Source organism: Ailuropoda melanoleuca, chromosome 3 (genome assembly GCF_002007445.2).
Source record: "Ailuropoda melanoleuca isolate Jingjing chromosome 3, ASM200744v2, whole genome shotgun sequence".
NCBI lineage: Eukaryota > Metazoa > Chordata > Mammalia > Carnivora > Ursidae > Ailuropoda > Ailuropoda melanoleuca.
This window is the reverse complement of record NC_048220.1, coordinates 106290047-106312796: the sequence shown is the minus strand read 5'-3', so window position 1 is coordinate 106312796 and position 22750 is coordinate 106290047. Positions and strand designations below refer to the sequence as shown.

The 22750-nt window shown below is 46.7% G+C and overlaps 1 protein-coding gene across 7 annotated transcripts in view; it reads right to left on the bottom strand.

The window, feature by feature from the left end:
- Positions 1–22750, bottom strand: part of PDE6A (phosphodiesterase 6A) — a 68755-nt gene that overhangs the window by 7311 nt on the left and 38694 nt on the right. For 6 of the 7 annotated variants that reach the window (XM_034656887.1, XM_034656891.1, XM_034656889.1 and 3 more), the window contains 10 exons: positions 21982–22029; positions 19095–19244; positions 18397–18540; positions 16485–16550; positions 16130–16276; positions 15150–15257; positions 13457–13566; positions 11897–11984; positions 11606–11706; positions 11090–11197 (listed from right to left, as the gene is read on the bottom strand). In XM_034656887.1, coding sequence (XP_034512778.1) covers positions 11090–11197; positions 11606–11706; positions 11897–11984; positions 13457–13566; positions 15150–15257; positions 16130–16276; positions 16485–16550; positions 18397–18540; positions 19095–19244; positions 21982–22029 — 1070 coding nt within the window. The remainder of the gene's footprint in view (positions 1–11089; positions 11198–11605; positions 11707–11896; positions 11985–13456; positions 13567–15149; positions 15258–16129; positions 16277–16484; positions 16551–18396; positions 18541–19094; positions 19245–21981; positions 22030–22750) is intronic. The other variant, XM_034656892.1, reaches the window with a different exon arrangement.

The window sequence follows — 22750 nt, the reverse complement described above, 5'->3', positions numbered from 1 at the left end:
GAAGGAAGGCGGGGATTTGCTGCGGTGATTCCGGGGAGGGCAGGAGAGCCTGACCTGCCGCAGTGTCTGCTGGTCAAGCTGCCTTGGTGGGGTCCGCCTGATTTGGTGAGACTTGGTGAGGCAGGTGGGCAGGGGCTGGGGAGAGGGGATAGCTGGAGAAGGCTGGGGTTCTTGCTATTTGGATGACTTTACAATGAATCAGTTGTATCTGGCATAATTTATAGAAGCTGGTCTGGGAAGCCTTCAGAATTACTCACAGAACAAACTGGTGGTCGCCAGAGGAGAGGGGGCTGACGGAATGGGCAAAAGTGGGGAAGGGGCGTGGGAGAGACAGGCTTCCAGTTAGGGGATGAATAGGTCAGGAGAAGGAAAAGCACAGCTTAGGGAATGCAGTCAGTGGTACTATGACAGCGTCGTATGGTGACAGTCGTATGGTGACAGACGGGGGCTACCCTCGTGGTGAGCACAGCGTAACCTACACAGTTGTCCAATCACTATGTTTTACACCCGAAGCCAATGTAACATTGTGTGTCGACTACAATAAAAAGTTATTCATGAAATAGCAACAGGTTTAGTTATCTCTCATTAAGTAAACCCTCAAAAATTTGTGGGATTCCTCAAGTAAATGAGCTTTCAGAAATGCATATGTTTCTTTTGAAACACCTTCATGCTTTGTAATTGCCTCAAAATATATGTCCCCTCTGCTTCATATCAAGTGTCATGGACTGTCACCATCAAATACAACAAGCAAATGAATGTCTGGCCGTGACACAAGAGTCCCTGTTACCCATCAGTGTCCACATTTTCAGTCCGCAGGTAGGTGTGGCTTCATCCAGTAACCTGGATGTTTACTTTCCTTGGCTGGAGAGTTCGTGTGAAAATCACTCCCACAGTTGGGGAAACACACCCAGCGCTTTACAGACAGAGACTGTGTGCCTGGGGACGGGGGTGGGGGGTGGTGGTGTTGGTGAGGACTTCCGGGCAGCAGAAAAGCAAATCCAAAGCCTCGTGCCCTGAAGACAAGGCGTTGCATTCCCTTGCGCACTGCCAACTTAGATGCTGTGGGGCCAGGGTGCTATGCTAAGTCTGGGGCACCCAGAGAGGCTGGTGGAGAGCTCGCAGGCACTCAGAGAACAGACAGGAGAGGCTGCCATCACAGTCTGCTAAGGGAGATGGCAGAAAGAAGTACAAGATTTAAGAGGAAAAAAAATCCAAAGGTGAGAGCGACTAGCTCAGCTCAGGGGGCACGCAAGAGATGGCAGTGGAGCAGGGCCCTGATGGATGCATAGGAGTTCTCCAAGAAAGGGGGCAGTGAGCAGAGATGCAGTGGAGAGCATGCAGGATTGCCGCCCGGCAGAGGGTCGTGCAGAAGGGGACTGCACGGGGCCTCTGTCTATCCACCCCATACCCATATGCAGACGCCGGGCAGGGCCTGGTTCACGGGTCCCTGCTCGCAGAGAGCTGACATGGGGAGTCACGTGTTTACCTCACCGATGGATGTGAACGTGTGAACAAACAACAGTTCCGGAGGAAAGGAATTGGATTCTAGGAGAGCAGGTCTGAACCGTCAGGGAGGGCTCCCTCACGGAAGTGACCGTGAGCTAAGGTCTGGAGGCGGCATAGCCATCCATTTGGTAAAGCAGTGGGTGGGGAAACCCATTCCCGGCAGAGAGAACATCCTGCGTGATGGCCCTGGTGGCAGGAAGCCTGGCACAGTCAAAGAGCTAGAAGGTGGGAGGAGCTCAGGAGGCAGCAGGAAAGGGAGGAAGACGAGGCCCAAGAGACAGCCAGGGCAGGCCCGCAGACCCTGGGCCGCGCCAGGGGACCGTCTTCATGCCAAGAACAACAGGAAAAGCCGCCGAAGGAGAGTTTGAACAGAAGTGTGAAGCAATCAGATTTGCATTTTACGGGGCCACTGTGGCTATAGTGTGGAGGGGACTGGAACGCCAGCAGGGAGCCCCGCCAGCAAGCCAGTGCAGGACCGGGACAAGTGTCTGGATAAACAAGGCATTTAAGAAGTAAACTCAACAGGGCAGGGGATAGATGAGACATGCGAAGTCAGGAAGAGGGAGGTGGCGGCATGGGGGAGGGCAAAAGACAACGGGCTTACCGGGCAAAAGACAGCAAAAGTCATGAAGGCTTTGTGAAGACACATGTGAACCTTAGCCTCTGGGTAAGCAAGAGGCCTCAAGAGGAGGAGGGCATGGAAGGAATGGAGAACAGTCTATAAAATGTCACGCAGGGCTTTGGAATCAGAGCAACTAGATCTCTGCTCCTCTCCTTATTTGCTGTGTCAGGGCAAGTGACTTCATGTCTTTGAGCCTCTGTCTGTTCCTTTGTAAGAGCAGATAATCATATTAGATTGCATCATGAAATTCTGACTTTGTGGGTCAAAGGCAATCAAGAGTCAGCAATTTCCTACGGTTTGATGTAATATATGTGTCCTAAGGGCTACCGTGAGCATCGCGTAAGCTGACCCGTGAGTGCGCACGCTGTCCTCGGCTTCCTCATCATCAGCTTCATCTCATTAACCACAGCTGCCCAGGTGCGCGGGGCTGGCTGATGGAAACCAGCTGGGCTCCTGCTCACCTGGCCCATCGTCAGGGCAGAGGGCTCGTCAGCGAGGCTGTGGGGCTCAGTGGCTTCTCCCTGACCCCCGGCTGGCCTCCGAAAGCACCCCAGCCAACCGGGCCGGGCATTCAGACACTCCTGGAATTGCACCTGGCCTGGAGGGTGTGGGCTGCCCGGGAAGGCCTAGGGAAGCCCAAGAAAGCTGTGAGTGTGCAGGAGACGGGGAGGGTGAAGGTTTCCGGTCCCTGATGCTCCAGTAATGCCGTGTGACACCAGGTAAGTCACACTGTCTCCCCCGTCCTCACTCTCTCATTTGCAAAACACTAGACCAGGGGTTGGCAAACTTTCTCCGTAAAGGGACAGACGGTAAATAATTTTGGTTTTGCAGACCATGTGGGTTCTATTTCAACTAGCCGACTGGCATCGTGATGTGAAAGCAGCCAGAGGTAAGTGGAGGCAGAGTGCCCAGGGCCCAGGATACTTTAAGGGGCCCATGGAAATGTTTGAATTTTAATTTCTTTTCAAGTCAGAAGAAAAAAAATAATAATGATGCAGATGTAAGAGTGAATTCAGCCCAAATTATATTTGTCTTTATACCAGCAGTCATAAAATACCATTTTTAGGGGCGCCTGGGTGGCACAGCGGTTAAGCGTCTGCCTTCGGCTCAGGGCGTGATCCCGGCGTTCTGGGATCGAGCCCCACATCAGGCTCCTCCGCTGTGAGCCTGCTTCTTCCTCTCCCACTCCCCCTGCTTGTGTTCCCTCTCTCGCTGGCTGTCTCCATCTCTGTCAAATAAATAAATAAAATCTTTAAAAAATAAATAAATAAAATAAAATACCATTTTTAAAAAATTTATTTTAATGGAGGAAGAAGCCACAGAGGCAAAAATGCCTAGAGCCCACCAAAGTCATAATGTGGCCTCCGGTAGAAAAAAAAAAAATGTTATTTATGGTACTGAAATGTGAACTTCTTTTACTTTTTATCAGGAAATCTTTTGATTTCCCCCCCCATCATTTAAAAATGTAATAGGCATTTTCGCTCATGAGTGGTACAAAAATGGGTGGCAGGCCTTACGCCCCAGCGCTAGGGGATCCTGAAGCCCCTCCAACTCGTGGTCTGGTCAGACTGTGAGGAGCGAAACCGGAAATTAAGTGGAGATGTAAGGGGTTGCATGAAGAATGGCAGTCACACCCTCAGTCTAGAGTTACTTTCACACCTCAGCCCAAAGTCAACATAGGAGGGAGGGTCACCTAAGAGCTAGCTGTGCAGCAGGAAAGGCCGGTTGTTTTAGGAATGTGTCAAGGGGTTAGGTGTGGACCTCCGACTAGAGTGGGCTCGCTGACAGGAGCCCTCCAAGGTCATTGAAGCCCTGTGGCGGAGGGGAGTGTTGAGAGTTTTTCTCACAGCAACCAATTCTGACACCAACTTCGTGTCCTATGATTCAATTCTGACACAAACTGTCAGACTCCACAGGTTTAAGGGCTCAGTCCCCACAAGACTGCCCTCACTTCAGAGGTCAGTCACAAATACCAGGTCCTCCAGTTACCCACACTCTTGTCCAATTTGGCTACAAAGTCGAGGGTTCCCACAAACATCGCCTTTGGATACAAAAATTTGCTGGGACAGCTCACAGCACTCAGGGTACACTTCAGGAATAGCCATTGGACAAGAGGCACAGGAGAAGGTATGGGGTGGGGGTGGGGCACATGCAGAGTTTCCACGCCCTCTTCAGACGTGTCACCCCCCCAGCACCTTGATGTATTTACAACCAGGTAGCTCTTCACACTCTGTTGTTTAGGGGTTTCTGTGGAGGTTTTTATCATGTAAGCATCATTGATTAAATCATTGGCCATTGGTGACTAACTCAGTTTCCAGCCCCTCCGTTCTGCACAGAGATTGGTGGTGGGGCTGAAAGTTCCGAGCTTCCAATCAGGGCTTGATCTTCCTGGTGATCAGCCCCCATCCTCTAGGATCCCACCCAGAGTCGCCTCATTAGAATAAAAGACACTCCTATCACTCTTACTGCTCAGAACATTCCAAGGGTTTTACAGCTTTGTGGCCTAGGAACTGGGCACAAAGACCAAACACGTACACCTTATTAAAGCCCAGTAAGCTCCCAACCCCACTATGTGCTGTGAGCAATCCTGCATAGCGCTCCATGCCCCAGCTCAGCCCCCATGACACTCCATCAGGTGGAATTAGGAAGTAGGATCCTTCATGGTCTTTAGCAGAGGAGGAAACCAAAGCACAGAGGTGAAGTAACCCGCTCAAGGTCACACCAAGTAGTGAGTGAGAGAGCGGGGACTTGAACCCAGGCTGTCTGGTGCCGAAGCCGTTCATTGTGTAACAGCCACACTCTAACCGCAAGGGAAGCTCTAATTGTGTGTCATTCATGGACGGGAAGACTGCTTTACGGGAGTGGTTTTTAGTCAGGGACTATTTTTTGCCCCCAGGGGTATTTGGCAATGTCAGGAGATACGTTTGGTTGTCACAACTAAGGAGGCGGCTGGTACTGGAATCTCGTAGGGAGAGATCAGGGCCTGTGTTAAATACCCTACAATGCACAGGACAGCCTCTCACCACAGAGTTGTCCCCAGATGTCAACAGTGATAGCACTGACCTTAAGGTGGAGAAACCCTGCATACAGGTCTCCAAACGTTGGTCACTGAGTGCCTTCCTAAAGAATTTTGAGAAATGCTTACTCTCTTATGAGTTTTTAAGTTGACATCTTAATAATTTCATCATAAGCTTAAATATTTGCAAAGGAGTTAATTTATGACGCATTGTAAATATTGACATTTTAAAATGAAATTGTTACATCATTCTTTATATACAAAGGAATCTAAATGGCACAGCAGTTTCATGCCAACCTGCCCATCATCCAGTTAAAAGTACACGAACAAGCTTTTCTTTAAGAGTTTAAAATTTTACATCCTTCCTTTTATCCATAAGCTTGTATCTCCACTTGACTTCACCCACAGATTTTATCCTAATGGTTTTTTTAAAAGATTTATTTATTTATATGAGAGAGAGGGAATGCCTGGTGGGGAGGTGGGGAGGGAGAGGGAGAGAGAGAATCCCAAGCCGACTCCCCACTGAGCGTGGGGTCCAACATGGGGCTCGATCTCACGACCCTGAGATCATGACCTGAGCTGAAACCAAGAGTCTGACACAAAATCAGCGGAGCCCCCTAGGCTCCCCATCCTAGTGTTTTATATTTGTGTATGCATGTGTGCATGTGTATATATGCAAGTATATATGTCTATCAGCGAAAGACTTTCATTGTATATAGAAATACACAGGAAGTGTTTCATTGGTCACCGTTTCACACTTATCTGCAAACAACTATGTTCATTAACTGAAATGATATAACTAAAGACTTTTTTTCTTTGACCATAGGCCTCCAAGTATTGAAAACTTTTTGGGGGGGCATTTATTATTATTACACAGTTAATCAATACAACAAAAATATATTACCTGTTTTTAGAAATAATTATTAAACTCCCAAAGTAAATTTTTTTTGGAAATTCATCTCTTAATGAGACAGGATGGGGCTTATTTAAAAAATCGGTTAATGAATGAATATTTCTTATAGCTCCTCTAAGATAGGGTTTAGCGTGTGTTTTATGCCCGTTTTTTTCTTTTTATAGATGCAAGTAATTAGAAGCCTTGGGATGGAAGTTTTGTTACAGTGACATCACTCAATTCTTTCAATTCTTCCAAATTAACTGTTAAAAAGTATGCTGGGATCATTTTTCTGAATGATCTCTATCAGCTGACAAGTGCACGAGGTTCTCCTTCAATTTTGTTTAATCACTCTCTTCCTCCATTTCTGGGAAGCATGCCATAAAGATTTCGCCAAGGCTTCTACTATGACTATTAATTACACCCCTGACACTTTCTCTGGGGCATTCTGGTTAAGCCAGGATACTCAGAATGAGTGAGGTCAATTAAAACATTATTAATTTAAACATATCTTCCAGTGTTATATTTTTTATAAAGTGCTTTTATCTTCTAACAAGTTTTAACTGTTTTCATCAAAACTTTGCGGCTGCAGATTTGATTCTAATTTACAGAAATGTTTGCTCTATAACATAATTGGAAATGCCTGTCTGTTACTGTCCAGTAAAGCAAGCAGATCAGACATGCTTTTGTCAGAAAGAGTCCGATTTTATTTTCCAATTCAAATAAGCATATTAGAATGCATCCTAGTGTCATCTATCTTATTTTTTATTCTCAATTCTAAGAAAGATAGAGGCAGGTAGATAGATTGGTATGTAGGTAGAATAGATACAAGATAGACAGATTCATGATAGATACGTGATAGATAGATAGATTAGATAGACAGGTGATAGCTAGATGATAGAAAGTAGCATGGATTAAACCAGTGCTGCTACCATCGGTATTTACTTTGATGCCTCTTTGTCCTGATAGCAGAGGGGCGTCCCTGGACAGTGGTATATTCTCTGAAGGAAGTAAGATTTTTGTTTGTTTGTTTTTGGGTTTTGGTTTTTTTTTTTAAAGATTTTATTTATTTATTTATTTATTTATTTATTTATTTATTTATTTGACACAGAGAGACACAGCTAGAGAGGGAACACCAGCAGGGGGAGTGGGAGAGGGAGAAACAGGCTTCCCGCCGGAGCACGGAGCCTGATGCGGGGCTCAATCCCAGGACCCTGGGATCCTGACCTGAGCCGAAGACAGACGCTTAATGACTAAGCCACCCAGGCGCCCCAGGAAGTAAGATTGTTAAATAAAAAATGCCTTAGCTCCTGATGCCCCACTGTACAATCCAGGACAGAACTCTCTTTCTCTAATGCCTTGTTATGCATTATATACAGAGAGACAGAGAGAGAGACAGAGAGACAGAGACAGAGAGAGAGAGACAGAGACAGAGAGACAGGGAAGGCCTGAGTAAGGCTTTATTTTGTAAGGAGGGAGAAGAGTAAGGGAACTGACAATGCTTCACCTCCTGTGCTTTCTCAGGAAGATAATATTAAGAAAGAGAACACTGACTCCCTTGAGGCCATCAATGCCCATGTATTTCTTGGAAGGCTTTGGGCTGGGAGTGGGGGGGGGAGGGGTACATGCACCTCGGTCTGAAGACTTCCAGTTAAAACTCCCTCGGCTTTTGCAGTGATTGAAGTCCTGCCTCTGGCCTTGTTTTTTTGTTTTTTTTTTTTTAATTAAACACTGTATCTTGGAAACGCTCCCTATCATTCTCTGCACAGCCTGCCTCACATCCCGTTGTATGAAAGCCCTGGGACGTAGGTGACCCGTTCTCCCAGCAGTGGATATTCATTTTCAGTCTTTCCGGTGATTACAAATAAGGCTGCCTTGACCAGCCGAGGATACAGTTGTACCTAGTTGGCACACGTGGGGGACAGGGTCTGGAGGGTGAACCCTGCACGTGGGATCTCTGGGTCAGAGGATGGCCTTTACAGTCTGAGTGGCACCGCCGTGCACAGAGGCTGCGTCTACGGCCCCCCACCCCGACCCCGCAGGGAACGGGAGGACCTGCTGCCCCTCTCTCCGCCCGGCACAGTGTGCTTGCAAACGTTTCATCTTGGCTGATGAGAGGGGCGAAAAAATTCCACCTCGCTGTAGTTTTATTTTGCATTTCTCTGATTGCGAGTCAGGTCATTGTCTTTTCGTATGTTTGCTTCCCTCTACAATTCCTTTTCTGGGAGATGTCTGGGAAAAATGAGCCCATTGCCCGTTTTTCTATTGGATTTGTCTTTTTCTTGAACTGTATTAATGCTTCATTTAAGGAACTGGGGTCTTTTTCTGTCACAAGTTCTGTCGGAGACATTTCCCAGCTTATCACTTGCTTTCTGACTTCAGCTGTGCGTTCTTGTGTGTGTTGTGCAGAAATCCCTAATTTTTCTGTAGTTAAATTTATCAGTCTATTTATGACACTTAGAAAAGCTCACCCTGAAATTATTCTTTTTAATTCTACCATGCTTTTTCCCCCTCTCTTCCTTTTTTTGGTTTGTTTTCTCATTATTTTAAGACCCTTGATTCATCTGGAACTTATTTTGCTATAGGAGTGAGGTAGGGATCCGGCTTTGTGATCACCTATGGTATCATACAAAATAGCATTGGTCTTTTGTTTCTGGTTCCTGGAACAAAGCTTCTCAAACCCTTAGAATTTCCGGAGTGATAGGAGTATCCTTCATAGAAAGCCCACTATGGGTTTAGGTTAATGACCATGACTTAGTGTGGGGTCCCTAGAAAGGCTCAGGGTGGGACTGGACACCAGAAAATCCAAGCACAGAGAGGGCTGGAACCTTCAGCACCACACATCAACCTCTGCGAAAGGGTGGAGGTGGGGGGAACTGCAGATCAGGTTCTGTGAAACACAGTGGCGATTTGACGAGCTTCCAGGTTGGTGCAGGACCCACTTGCAGGGAGGGTGGGGCACCCCAGTTCCGTAGGGACAGACCCTCCTGTGCTAGCGACCCTTCTGGACCTCGCTCTACGTATCTCTTCATTGGGCTGTTCTTCTGTGTCCTTTATAATATTCTTTATAATAAACTGGTATTAGTAAATGTTTCTCTGAGTTCTGTGAGCTGCTCTAGCAAAGTACTAGGACCCAAGGATGGGGTCGTGGGAACCTCCAATTTATAGCCAGGTGGTCAGAAGTAGAAGTAGCAACCTTGACTTGTAACTGGCGCCTGCAGTGGGGCAGTCTTGTGGGACCAGCCGTTAACCTGCGGGTTCTAATGCTATCTCCATATACACCGTGTCAGAATGGAGTGAAATTTGTCTGGGTCCACCAAGAAATGGAGAAAAAAAAAAAAACCCATCAGACTACCTTACAGTCCCAACATCATTTATGAACTTATCCCTTTCTTCACTGGTATAAAATCCACTTTTTAAAAAAGTTTTATTTATTTAGGTAATCTCTACACCCCACGGGGGGCCAAACACACAACCCGGAGATCAAGAGTCACATGCTCTTCCGGCTGAGCCAGCCAGGCGCCTATAAAATCCTCTTTTAACACAGGCATAGACTTTCGAGTCTGCCCCACTGACCTGTTCTACTCATGGTTAGGACTGAACTGCTTTTTCTTTTTTTTTTAAAAAGATTTTATTTATTTATTTGACAGAGATAGAGACAACCAGCGAGAGAGGGAACACAAGCAGGGGGAGTGGGAGAGGAAGAAGCAGGCTCATAGCAGAGGAGCCTGATGTGGGGCTTGATCCCATAACGCTGGGATCACGCCCTGAGCCGAAGGCAGACGTTCAACCGCTATGCCACCCAGGCGCCCCAGGACTGAACTGCTTTTATTTTTGTTTTTTCCTACCATTACTCTTGTATTTCAGAATTTTCTGGCTATTCTTGCTTACTTACTTCTCGTAAGAATTTTGGCATTGCTTCCTCATGATCCCCAAAGTGAAGTCGCTATTTTCCTTGGACTCACCTTAAATGAATAATTAATTAGGGAGACTAGACAACATTTAATACTAAGTGCCCCTGTCCAAGAACAGAGTGTGCTTCCCACTTGTTCAATTTTTCTGCTGCCCCATTTTGAAGTGTCCAGTCAGGCAATGCCTGGTGCTCGTGGGAGCAGCCATAGCCTGAGTGTGCCCCTTGTTCAGTGGGGGCGGGCCGCACGGCTCCTCAGGGTCAGGGGATCCGCCTGGCTGGACAACTGCAAGGCTGAGGGAAGGGCAGCTTGCTATTTGCCCCTCTTCCCTGAGCCCGTCCCAGCAGCCACCTCTTCTCTGTTGCCAGGACTTATGCGTTTGTGATTTAATCAAGCCTCATCGCCACAGAAGCATCTGGAGATAAAACCTGATAACTTCCTTGGGAACTGGGTCAAGCCTTGTCTTTCCGGACCATCGATACTTAGGACTCATCACAGGGGAGCCAGGGGACCATTTGGCTTGGGCCACATGATCACAAAAGGCCTCAGATTTACACTTCTCACCCCATCATCATTTGAGGTGAATCACAGAGGCACAGTGAGGCAACTGAAAGAAAATATTCATTAAAAACTTAAATGTGAGTCCCATTACCAGACCTCACGCCAGCAAAGGCACTATAAATTTAATATAAATCACATACCTGATTTGTGAATAGCAGTGCTATATTGTAGGACATTGCCACATATAAAGGAATGCTAAAAAAAATGTAAGCCTACATATTTTGAGTGACACATAGATAGCACTCAAATCATAATTAGTGTAATGCTTTGTGTTTTATCAAAACCTTTAAAGTTATATCACTTTATCCCCCAAATTCTGAATCTTATGATAGAAATACTTCAAGTACGGTGCTTTTTGTATCCAGAGAAATAAAACAATATTTTAGTGTTAAAATAAAAATTAAACATATACCGTAATTTCTGCAATTCCGTCTGGGCATAACTTCATTGTTTTCAGATGTTGGTGGCCATTAAAATGGCAAGTGTCCCAGGGCTTGCTTGAGGAAGGCCTGTCGGCTCAGCATCTCACCTCAGGGACCCCGGGCTTAGGAAAATCAGGGTTTAAGTCCTGTCTTACTCACATAACAATTTCCTTCCGTGTCTGCTCCAGCATCATGTACTGCGTCCACTCCTGTTGGGTTTCATATGTCTTAGACTGATCCACGATCTTTTGGAACATTGTCCTCTTCCTGCAAAACACACCAGTTTGTTAAAGGAGCTCATCTTAGAATAAGGCAACCCCCTGGGCTTCTAACATTGGCTGTTTCAGGCAGAGGCTTCTGAAAACAACGTAATTAACAAAATAAGATGGAAAGAACCAAGGCCTGGGAGCGAAGACCTAGGTTCTAACCCAGACTCTGTCACCAGCGTGTTCCCTGACCCTACTTAGCCAAACTTTTTCCCTGGATTTCAGTGTCTCGTGGATACAATGGGGGTGAGAATATCTAACTCCCGGGGTTGTAGTGAGAGTTACTGTTCCATAGCATAAGAGCTGTGCCTGGTACACAGAACAGATTAAATCAATCGGATCTATTGTGTTTATTATTATAGTCATTGTAATTGTTATCCTTGTTCTTTAAATGAAAAGAAATACTAACTTGAAATACAGGGCGAGGTCTGTGGCAATGATGGCTATGTCCATCATGTGGATTGCGTGCTCGTGCTGTCTGCGATTGAGGTTTTGAAAGATATTCAGGCTCTAAAGAGAAAACCATAGAAGAGATGAGAGAAGTGATGCTGGCAGGGTAGCCACACAACTACTGATGATGACCCCCGGTGGTGGGAGAGGCAGCCCAGGCCGACGGGAAGAGCGCTGCCTGGCCACACTCAGGCTTCTTCTGATATGGGGGCTCCCGGCAGGCAATGCAGAGGGCCCCCACTCATCCTACCTCATCTCTTAGCAATGTCTTGCCGAACTCCAGGTGGTGTCTTTCCAAGATGGAGGACCCATGGAGCTTGGCCAGTGGGTTTTGGGATCTGAATGGGAGACACACACACAAAATCAGCACGGAAAGACCAAGATGGAGATTAAAGATATCATCCAGTCCTGCCCCCCTCCTAATTCTGCAGGCAGAGAGGCTGACAGCCAGCATTGAGAAGGAGCTTGTCACACCATGAGATAGTGGGAAAGAAGGCTCGACATCAGGTCTCCTGATTTTCAGGCTTTAGCTTTCTCCACAGCTGATTCTGAGCCTCTCTGGGCTCATGGACTCCTTAGAGAGGGTGTTGAATAGTGTGTGCCCCAAAGGCACGCACACACACAATGCCACAGGCAATTTTAGAAATTTCTGTGTTCCCTGTAGTCATCCATGGACATTGGCCCTGGGCCCTACTTTAAAGATCACAAGCCCTTGATGTAATACTTGAGTCTCAAGAGAAGCTACTGAATTCCCACAAGTGGTTTGTTTTTTCATGTCTTTATTCAATAAATATTTGTTGCGCACTTACTGTGTGCCAAGCGCTGAGCTCAATACTTAGCTTCCCATTAGGTAAAGTGTAAATACGACCTCTAGCCTCAGAGCAGCATGTTCTAGGGCTTGTTTATGACTTATAGGCTAGGCCCTGGGAAGAGCCTCAGTTTCCTCCTCCATACTATCAGTATAACACTAGTCCCTGCCCTACCCGGCCTACAAGGTGGTCATAAAGGTCCACCAAGACCACGATGCAAGGACCATGTTTCAGAGGCTGTCTGGAATACAAGCTCTGTGAGGACAGGGACTGGGTCTGTTCTGCTCACGGTCCCTCCTCTGCCTAGCACGGGGCCGACCATACTTACGTGAGGAGCATTACACATAGAAGGCGAATGAGTGAGCCAGTGTCAGTTACTAACATTTGGCTTCAAGTCGTTCAGCAGGGAGGGAGTTTCATATATTGCTGCTATAGCAAATTACCACAAACTTAATGGCTGAAAACAGTAAAGATTTATTATCTTATAGCTCTGGAGTTCAGAGTCTAAAATGGGTCTGCAGAGCTGCTTTCCTTTTGGAGACTCTAGGGGACAATCTGTCCTCTTGCTTCCTAGCTTCTAGAGGCCAACCGATCTTCTTTGGCTTGTGGCCCATCCTTCTTCAAACCCAACAGTGTAGTAACCTCTCTCCTCTCTGACCTCTTGCCTGCCTCTTAGAAGGACCCTTCTACCTACATGGGGCCCACTTGGATAACCTAGGATAATCCCTGTATTTCAAGATCTTTAATCATATCTTCGAAGTCCCTTTTGAATGTAAGGCAACATGTTCCCAGGCTCCAGGTATGGCGGCATGGACATATTTGGGGGTCATTATTCTGTCTGTCACTAGAGTTTTCCCAGACCTACAGGACAGGAGGAAGTAGGACGCTGTGGACAGTGGGACTTCCCCTGGGCCAGTGAATCTGCCTGAAAGCCTTTCAGATCTGGGTAATGAATCCTGGGAACAGGAGGTAGAGAGGGGGGACAGTGAGGGCCGACTCACTTCATCTGGTAAAGGTTGTTGGTGCCTCTGTGGTCAATGTCATGGCAGAAGGCAGCGGTGACCATGGCCAAGGCCTCTAGGTCCGTGAAGTATCGCTTCAGCTTTCCAGTCTGAAAGAGCAATCAGAGGTGCCACTCCTTTCTTGCAGGGGTTGTAAGCAGAGCAGGTGTGAGGGGGAGGGCCTGGAGTTTGGAAGCACAGGTCTGACCTTGGCTCTATCCCTGGCACAGTAGTATGACCACATGTTTGCCTGGGACTAGGGGGATTTCAAGGATATGGGACTTTCTGTACTAGAACTGGAACAGTCCCAGGAAAACAGGGATGGTTGGTCACCCTAGTCCTGAGCAACCTTCACTGGTTCAGTCTCCCAATCTGCACACTGGAGGTAGAGGGCATTGGACTGGATGATGGTTGATAAACTGTAGTGGTCAGGTTTTAGGATCTGGAGGGCTTTTGAACATGCCCAGACTGGCAAAGCAAACCCTCCACTGGTTTAAGCACAGCCCAAAAGAATCTTTCCCTGAGCCTCCTTCAAATACTTCTTGTTTATGCTGGATGTTGGAGAACAGGTTGGGGAAGAGCTCTGGAGAGGTGATGCTGACTCTGTGACTCTAAGAAATAAATCAAGTCTCAGTGGTGTCACTGTCATCTTCTGTGGTGGCCTGGCCAGAACTCCTGCCTTGAGGCCCTAGTGCCCATCCCACCCCACCATTCCAGCCATGAGGGAAGAAATGAGGAGGAGGGGGGCTGGACGAGGTCAGAGATTTGCATCATAATTTACATGAAATACGAATCTCTGAACCCTGTGAGCTGAAAAGACTGACACAAATGCACATAGGTAGGTCCGTCCAAGGACACTGGCAGTGTTTGTAACAGCGAAAGATCGACGACTCCTGTGTCTGACAGTAGGGGGCTGGGCAAAGTGTATTCGAACAATACAGAATACTCTGTGGTCATAACACGATATCATAAATAAGCCTCAGAAACAGCATGCTGAGTGACAGAAGTCAGACACAGAAGGGCTAATGCTATCTGAGACTACTTACATGAGTACTTAGGGTGGACAAATTCATAGGGACAGAAAGGGGAAAGTGGTCACCAGAGCTGGAGAGAGGGGAATGCGGACAGACTTTCTATTTGGGAAGATGAAAAAAGTTCTAGAAGCAGGTAGTAGTGATGGTGACACAATACGGTGAACGCACTTAATACCCCTGACTGAACTGTGCACCTAGAAACAGTTAAAACGGTAAGTCTTCTGTGGTGTATATATTACCACAATAAAAAAGTAAATATATGAAGAATGTGATTGATATCGTTCTTCAAATGAAGAAAGCATGTTATAGGGTATTATTATTCAGTTGGTTATACACAAAACACACTCTGCATCTGTGTGTGTGTGTGTGTGTGTGTGTAAAAATATGTCTCGATGCTTCTAGAAGAGGGTTTGGAAGGAGTCGGGCCATGGTTCTCTCTAAATAACCTCACTGGGGTTGGGGGCAGCCTGCGGCTCTCCTTCACGTTTTGTTTTACACAATTCTGTCTGCTCGGAATTCACGTGTGCTAAGCATGTACTCCTCTTGCATCATTTTTTTTTTAAAGCACCAAAGACAGAGCAAAGCAGCTGCTTCCGGGTGGAGGTGCAGAGGTCGTCCGGTGTGGCCGGAGCCCCAGCCGCCGCGGTCCCCCGCCGTACCACCAGCAGGGAGAACATGGTCTGCCCCACGTTGAAGCCGTGCCGCCAGTTGTGGTAGGTGATCCTGCGGTAGCCCTTGCTCAGAGAGTACATGAACCGCACCAGCGCCTGCGGACACGGGCACAGGAGTGAGGCCTGTGGCCCTGCGTCCTAAGGGAGGTCGTCCCCCTGCCCCACGGGCCGAGCGGGCGAGCAACAGGTGCCCGCACGCCGGGAGAGTGCTTTGCAAGCGGCTAAATACTAGCAAAATGGATGGTGTTAGGAACCCAGGTGCTTGTGAGTCCCTCGGCTTATTCCACGAATGGCATTTCATCAGGGTTTCCCAAACTCTGCCCCGGAAAGGTACCGGGGAGGAAAACAAAAGGGATCTCTAAATCAGTGGTTCTCCAACATAAGTGCCCATCAGAATCACCCAGAGGGCTTGTTAAAACACACACACTTTCTGATTCATTAGAGCTGGGAGAACGCGTGTGTGTGTGTGTGAGTGTGCGCAAGGAAGACTGTGCTTCTGGTACATTTGCAGGTAGTGCTGATGTGCTTTGGGGCAGCACTTTGAGAACGGCTGCTTTAATCAAACAAGTCTGGGAAATTCTGAGCCTAACCCCCACCCCTCCCCCAGGTCCCCCTCCTCCTCCCCACCCCTAGATTCACAGCACACTGTAAGGAATCCTGCAGGGAAAAAGTCCTGTTTACACTGACGTCACCCACATTTCCCACCCATGTTTCATGACTGGTTTCCATTTATGCCTTTGGAACTCAGCGCCTCACAGGCCTCCTTGAGAAGCCAATGCGGCCAGAACACCACAGTTCAGAGGAACTGTGCGTCTCTTTTCTGATAAATGACTCATCTGTGCAACATGACTAATGCTTTATATCCTCCAAGCTGAGGGCGCACTGTTTCTAGATTGAGTTAAAAAAAAAAAAAAAAGCAAGCTGGCAAGAAGAGAAAAGGAAATGGAAGAGGTTTATTTTGACCTTACCTCCTGAGGAATGTGAAATTTATCCACCACTTTGAGCTCATAGTACATCTGTATCCCACACTTCACCAGCTCCAGTTCCGTGAGGGGCAGATCACTAAAGTGGAACTTATTGATTTCATATTTCTCTGCGTCTGGCAGCTCTCCTTGCTGTGTAAGGAGGGGAGTCCGGTGGTTGGAGCACATGAAGCGTTGGTGGGTCTTTCCCCAGCAGCCCCCAGCCCTGTCCCCATCCCAGGTCTGCCCCGAGGATCAGAGCAGGGCGGCAAGGGGCATACTTTGCGGAGCCAGCCCCCCCCCCACCTGCCCGCCCCGCACATGCTCGGGGTGCACCCTGTGCGCGTTCTGCCCTGCTCACCAGGATCTCAGCGAGTTCCTCTTCCTCGCATTCCCACGGCTCCTTTCCGTACACCTCTCTGGTTTTCTGCCACGGCCCAAGATAGCAGAGAGAAAAAAAATCGGTTACTACATCTGAGGTCTAACTATGCCTCCAATTTTCCATTTCCATTCTCCTCCTTCCTCCAAAGTGCTTTCAGCGGGGCCCACCGACTCAGAGAGGCTGCCCTTCACCATTCGTTGATGGGCAAATTCAAAGTCCTGGGCTTCGGACTGTGGGGACCTGCCTGCAGGTTCAAGCTCTGCCACTTACTAGCAGAGCTACTTAATGCCTTTGATCCTCCATTTCCTCACCTGTAAAATAGGGATAATAAAAATACTTAACTGGTGAATTAAGATAAGATTTATGCCAAGTCATTTTGAAAAAACATGTGTACAGCTAGATGAAATAATGCACGTTAAGTCCCCTAGTGCAGTGCTTGGCACATAGTAAACGCTAGAATTAAATAATGTTGCTGACAGTCTTATTGTTATTATTACTGACGGGAGTCAGAAGGTCTTGCTCGTGGTCCTAGCTCTTCCTCTCACCTACTGTGTGACTTGGGGCAAGTTTCTTCCTTCTCTGGGCCTACTGCACCGTGCATGTGCCAGATGAGGGGGACCTGGACCCAGTTACTTGCTTCTGATTCCTTGACCCAGAGCATGGTCTACTCACTTCTCACTGGTTCACTGAGGCTATGCTTCCAAAGGGCCCACTTATCCATCATTCGGCTGAAATCACGGAGACAAGCAAACCGTGAGTCAATTCATCCAAACTGGATGATTTCTCCTTTGAATTTATCAGTGATTGGGATGACATGATCAAATTTGTTGTGATATCTTCCCAGCTTAAGAGATCACTTCTGAAAACATTGGCCTGTATTGTTGCAACTTGTGAGGTCTATAAGCAAGGTCTTGGGAGCTCAGCTGGGCATCCTATCCAATGCCACTTGGCTAACTCAATTGACTTCTAAGATCATGACCCCTTTGAGAACAAAATCCCAGGAATGATGAGTCACTAATCGCCACATATCTTTCACAGCAACCTTATCCAGTTTTCCACCCCAGGTAGGACTCTCCTCTATAGCATCCCTGATAAATGATCATCCAGCCTCTACTTGGATACCTCTCTTGACAGGGTGCTCACTACCTCATGAGGCAGCCCATTCATAAAAGTAGTAGAGAATTTGTTCATTATCCTGATAAAGGTTAAATGAGACCTATTTAATGAGCTGGGTGATTAGGGGACAAGGTACTTCCCCCTTCTGAATCTCAGTTTCTTCATATCTACAACGGGGTTAGAAACCCTTACCCTGCTTACCTTAGTGCACTGTTGTGAGCATCAAACCATATCCTAAGTGTGAAATTGTCTTATAAACTGTAAAGTGATGAAACTATGTGTGGACTCCCTACTAACATCGAACTCCTTCTGTCATACTGCTTTGCTCACCAAACTCCTCTCTGATCTGATTGGGTTTCTAAGTGAGCTGACCCCATGGAGGGAGTCTCTGAGAAACTGACCATTGTCCATTGGGCTGTCAGAGAGAGCTTCCTCTCAGAGTAGGTGCTGTGGTTGGGTGACTGTCTCTACTACCAAGTTAGCCCCCAGCACAGTGAAAAACGGAGTTTCTAGAGCTGTTAAGCCAAGATCTGGCCCCAGGACCGAGGTGGCATGCAAGGGACAGCTGTTGCCAAGCCACACAGATCAGCCATTATGTATGAGTCACTGGTACTCATGGACCCATGCACCCAGCCATTGAATGTGAGGGGCCCGGGGCATCCCTGTGCAAGGCCAGCCCAGCCGTCTCTGCCTTCATGGAGCTGGAATACTGCTCTGGCCGCATCCCAGGGTGTCATTTCTGCTAGAGAAGAAACAATAAAAGAACTTAACCCACCAGGATTTTCTGGATTTCTTCGTTGTCACACTTCACATGGTATTTTACCATGTCCTGGAAAATATCCTTCCTGTTTTCAAGTCTGTTCATTGACTCATAGGTGTCAGGGTTTAAGACGGACCAGCCCAGGAATTGAGCCAAAGACTGAAAGGGAAGAAAGGAAGAATCAGAGGCAGAACATCCAGGCTCGATCCTGCCTCTGCAACTTAGGGCAAGACTCTGGGATCCCACTTCCTCAGCTGTGAGATGGCTTTGGTCAGCTGGGTGCTGCCCTCCTTGAAGAGCTGGTATGAGGGTGCAGCTCAAACGTGGGATGGAGATGCCCTTTAAAATAAAGCTCCAACACACGTAAGCATCGTTCTTGTGTGTAATAACTTCACCTGAGCGTGTTTTACCCATGTGGGGACAGGAAGCCTATAGGAACTCTGTCCTTTCTGCTCATTTTTGCCATGATCCTAAAAATGCTAAAAGGTAAAGTTTATTAATTAAAATTTGTTTTAAAGGGAACGTGGATTTCTCTGAGAGCTCATGGTAGCGCACAAGTGCGAGCAAAGAGAGCGAACGTTGAGGCTCAGTCAGAGCAGTGTCAACAAGGTGAGCTCCCCACCCCTCCCCAAGTGAGGGCCCCTCCACCCCCCGCACGCTGGCAACAAGCCAACGCCTCGAACCAAAGGCAAAGGCCTCCTCCCAAACCCTACTTCCATGAGGGTCTCGTCCATCTCATCAAAGGGCTTCCCATCTTTGCGGTTGTAAAACGTGGCCACCCCAACAATTTCTTCCTTCTTGTTCACAATTGGCATAGAAAGGACGTTCTTAATCATCCATCCGGACTCATCCAGAGGCTCTTTCTACAAGAGAAGCCAGAGTAGGTTACCAATCTGTTATTGCTCAGGAAGGCCTTTCATTCAGAAGTCTGGATAGAACGGGCCCTAGAAATAGCAGTCAGAAAAGGCCAAGGGAACGATAATTCTATCTGCTCGTTATCAACACCATATGCAACAAGAGAGGGGGTGCAGACGGGTTCCGATGAGCTTAAATACCGTATAGTTCACGGGCCTCTGTGTGTCAAAACTTTCAGACTTTCTGCCATGCCAGGGATTTAGGTCTGTCTTACAAGTGCCTGTGCTTTCCAGGTATATCTACAGTATGAAAACTGCAAAACAACTAGGGATTCTGTGGGGAGGTGGTAAACAAGGCTATCAAATCAGATTGCAGCTATGTCAACAAAACCTTCAGCTTAATGACCAGCTCTGTGCTTTTTCACCTGCCTGCTCTGGCAAGAGGTTAAGGTAACCTGGAGTGTTTCACCTGCTTCTGATGGTTCACAGTCTCTCATTCACGGTGTCTGTCACAAGCCACCAGGCGCTAGAATGTGTTTAACAAAGCCATCATTAAAGGTCTTGCTTGTCTGTTTGTCTCTTGACTCTTGATGTGACTACCTGTGTTACTTTTGGCATGTCATTTTATCTCAGTGGGCCTCAATTGTCTCATCTATAGACAGAGATGGTAGCAAGAATCTGTGCCTCGTGGAACAAATGAGACAAGGGAGGTGAAATCTCTTGGTCAATCATAAGGGGCCCCTTTGTGAGTCATTTTCCATCTGTCTGAGCCTCTCACTTTTATCACTTGTAACATGGGAATGACTGGACTAGGTCATTTGCAGACTCTTTTGTCATGAATTTGTAAAATATTAAACATTTTACAATGTGCAAGGAACTGAGCTAGAAACTGAAAAGACCAAGGCAAATGAGGCACAAAGGTTATCCTCAGGCTGTTCATAATCTGGAAGGTAAGCAAGCAACTGCACTGCAGGTGGGGACTTTGTAAGCGTTCTGGGGGAGACAGAGGAGGAAAGGAAATCAAGGAAGCCTTCCTGGACTTAGAGAGTCTTCCAATTCGAAAGTTCCAAGATCCTTCAGGTGGTGAGATGATGATGATGGTGACAACAGTGATGATGATTTCAGTAACACTGGAAGTCAGTACCTGGTGGGAAAGTGTCTCCAGGAGGATGCAGATTACAGCCCAAAGAGCAAGCGGCTGTTGATCAGGAAAGATGTGTTCTAGGTCTGCCTTCCCCCCAAGTTTCTACCTAACCTTTGGGGAACCACTTCCTTCTAAAGGCCATGATAAGGAGACAGGTTTTATTGAAAGCCAAATGAGAAAGCATTAAAGATCTTTAAGCAGAGAAGTTACTGGCTGCAGCCTGAGTTTCGAAAAATTACTCAGGCTACTTTGTAGAGGATGAGTTGGAGGAAGAAGCCTAGAATCTAAAAACGAGATCAGATTTGATTTTTGAAATGTGGGTAAACTGAATGAATTGGGTAGAGACCAAGTTCTGCATGGTAGTAATCAGGTTAGTAACCCTTGGCAACAATTTGGGCTCATCACATTGATATGACCAAAATCCCAACACAAGACATACCACCTTAACCTTGGAAGGACAATCTCACTAAGCTCTTTCATGATGTTCTTCAAGGAGTAAAACAAATAATTCATTAATTTTTCTAAGAGGCATTTTTATTTTCTTCTTTATTATTTCCTGATGGCTAATGCTTTGTTTTTCTTCCATCTAGCATGCTAAACTCAACAAATGATAGGGCACCTGGAGCTGAAAATGTTAACAAAGATAAGGCCCAACCGTTGACCAAAGGAAGCCGATATTTTGCTGAGGGGAACTAATCTGAAAGCAAAGAAGGGTAATAAAAGATAACGTAAGGGAAATATAGTACGAGGAACTAATTCCCCAGCATGGCCCTCCAGCCATGTGTCATCTGTCCTCTCCATGTGTCATCTGGCTTTGGTCTACTTCTCTAGACTCTCCTCCTGCCACTCTTCATGTCTCCATGTCTCTCACTCAGATTCATTGGTCTGTTCTACGTCCATCCAACAAGCTCTCTCTTTCCTGCAGTCTTTACCCCTTTCTTTGCTGCCCAAACAATTTCTCAGGGACACATTCTTTGATTCCTTCCAGATTAAGTCAGGTCCCCAGAGAGATTCCCTTCTGTATTCCTCTGTCTTTCCCTGACCAGCACTCCATGGCCTTTGTCCCCATACAATCATGAGCCCCCTGGAGATAAAGACCATTCTGTCTGGTCCACCACTGCAGCCAGTGTAGCACTGTGTCAATTGCTGGCACAGAGAATGCCCTCCATAAACATTTGTAAGAAAGACAGACAAAATCGAGTGGAGTACTAGACAATATGCCATGAAAATCCCAAGGAGACAGAAATGAGAAAACAAATTAAGACTTCATAGAAGTTTCATAGCATTTGAGGTTGTATTGAAGGGCAGAGAGTGTTTGGGCAGTACAGGATGGTTTGGGGGTAGGGGGTTGGGGGGGAGAACAGCACAAGCAAAGGTCCAGAGGCCAGAAAGCAAAGTATGTGATCATTAAAACCAAATGGGACCTTGGAATTTACCAAAGTAACTCCCTCCCCACTTCCATGGGCACATGACTTTTTTTCCATCCATGTTTTCACTTTGTTGAGACTGCCTCCCAATAAATAGATGGATTTTAATGTATTTGAACCCTCTCTGGAGGAAAAAATATCAGGTGACTAAGAGACCAAATAAGTAATGACTTACCTGGAATGCAAAAAAGTCCTCGGCAGGCGCATTCATGATGTTGCAAATCTGAAAGCCATGAAGAGGAATAATGGAGCCGTGATTAGACTGGATAGCATACCCAGGGAGCCCTGCATGCTATCTTGAGAAATGCTACGTCCTTGCCCAAGGCGTTCACATTGTTTTCCTCAGGTAGATATGCTCGAGATGGTTTTCAATGATTAACTGAGGCTACTGGACAGAAAAGCTAACTTGTAAACATTATTTCTTGCCATTTGCTTCACTCCTTAGCCATTTCCAAGCTTTGAAAAAATTGAGGCTACCATTCGTCATTTTTAATAGCTGTATTGTATCTCATTTTGTTGTCTCTCTTTTGTTGAATATTTGGGTTGAATCCAATTTTTGTTATCATTAGTGTAAATAATGCCACTCTAAACATCTTTAAATCAATTATGTTTAGGTTTGGTATTGTCTGTTTTGTAAGGAAGGAGTTTTTTCTTGGGGTATAAATTCCAAAGTAGAATGAGAAGTAAAAGGTGTTGTAGCTCTGGTTTTATATTGCCAGATTCCTCTCCTAAAAATTGAACCAGTTTACCCTACCATACATATGGAACTCACCTGATCACTCCAGAGCCCAAGCCCATGGAGCCACTGTGTACAGTTGCATAGTGTGTGTACTACACAAAAGCATCTCACACAAGGGCTGACTGGGAGCTGAAATCCAGCCTGTTCTCGACTTGAAGAGCCATGCTCCTATCTTTCTGTTTTCGTCCACTGAGAAGGGATACTT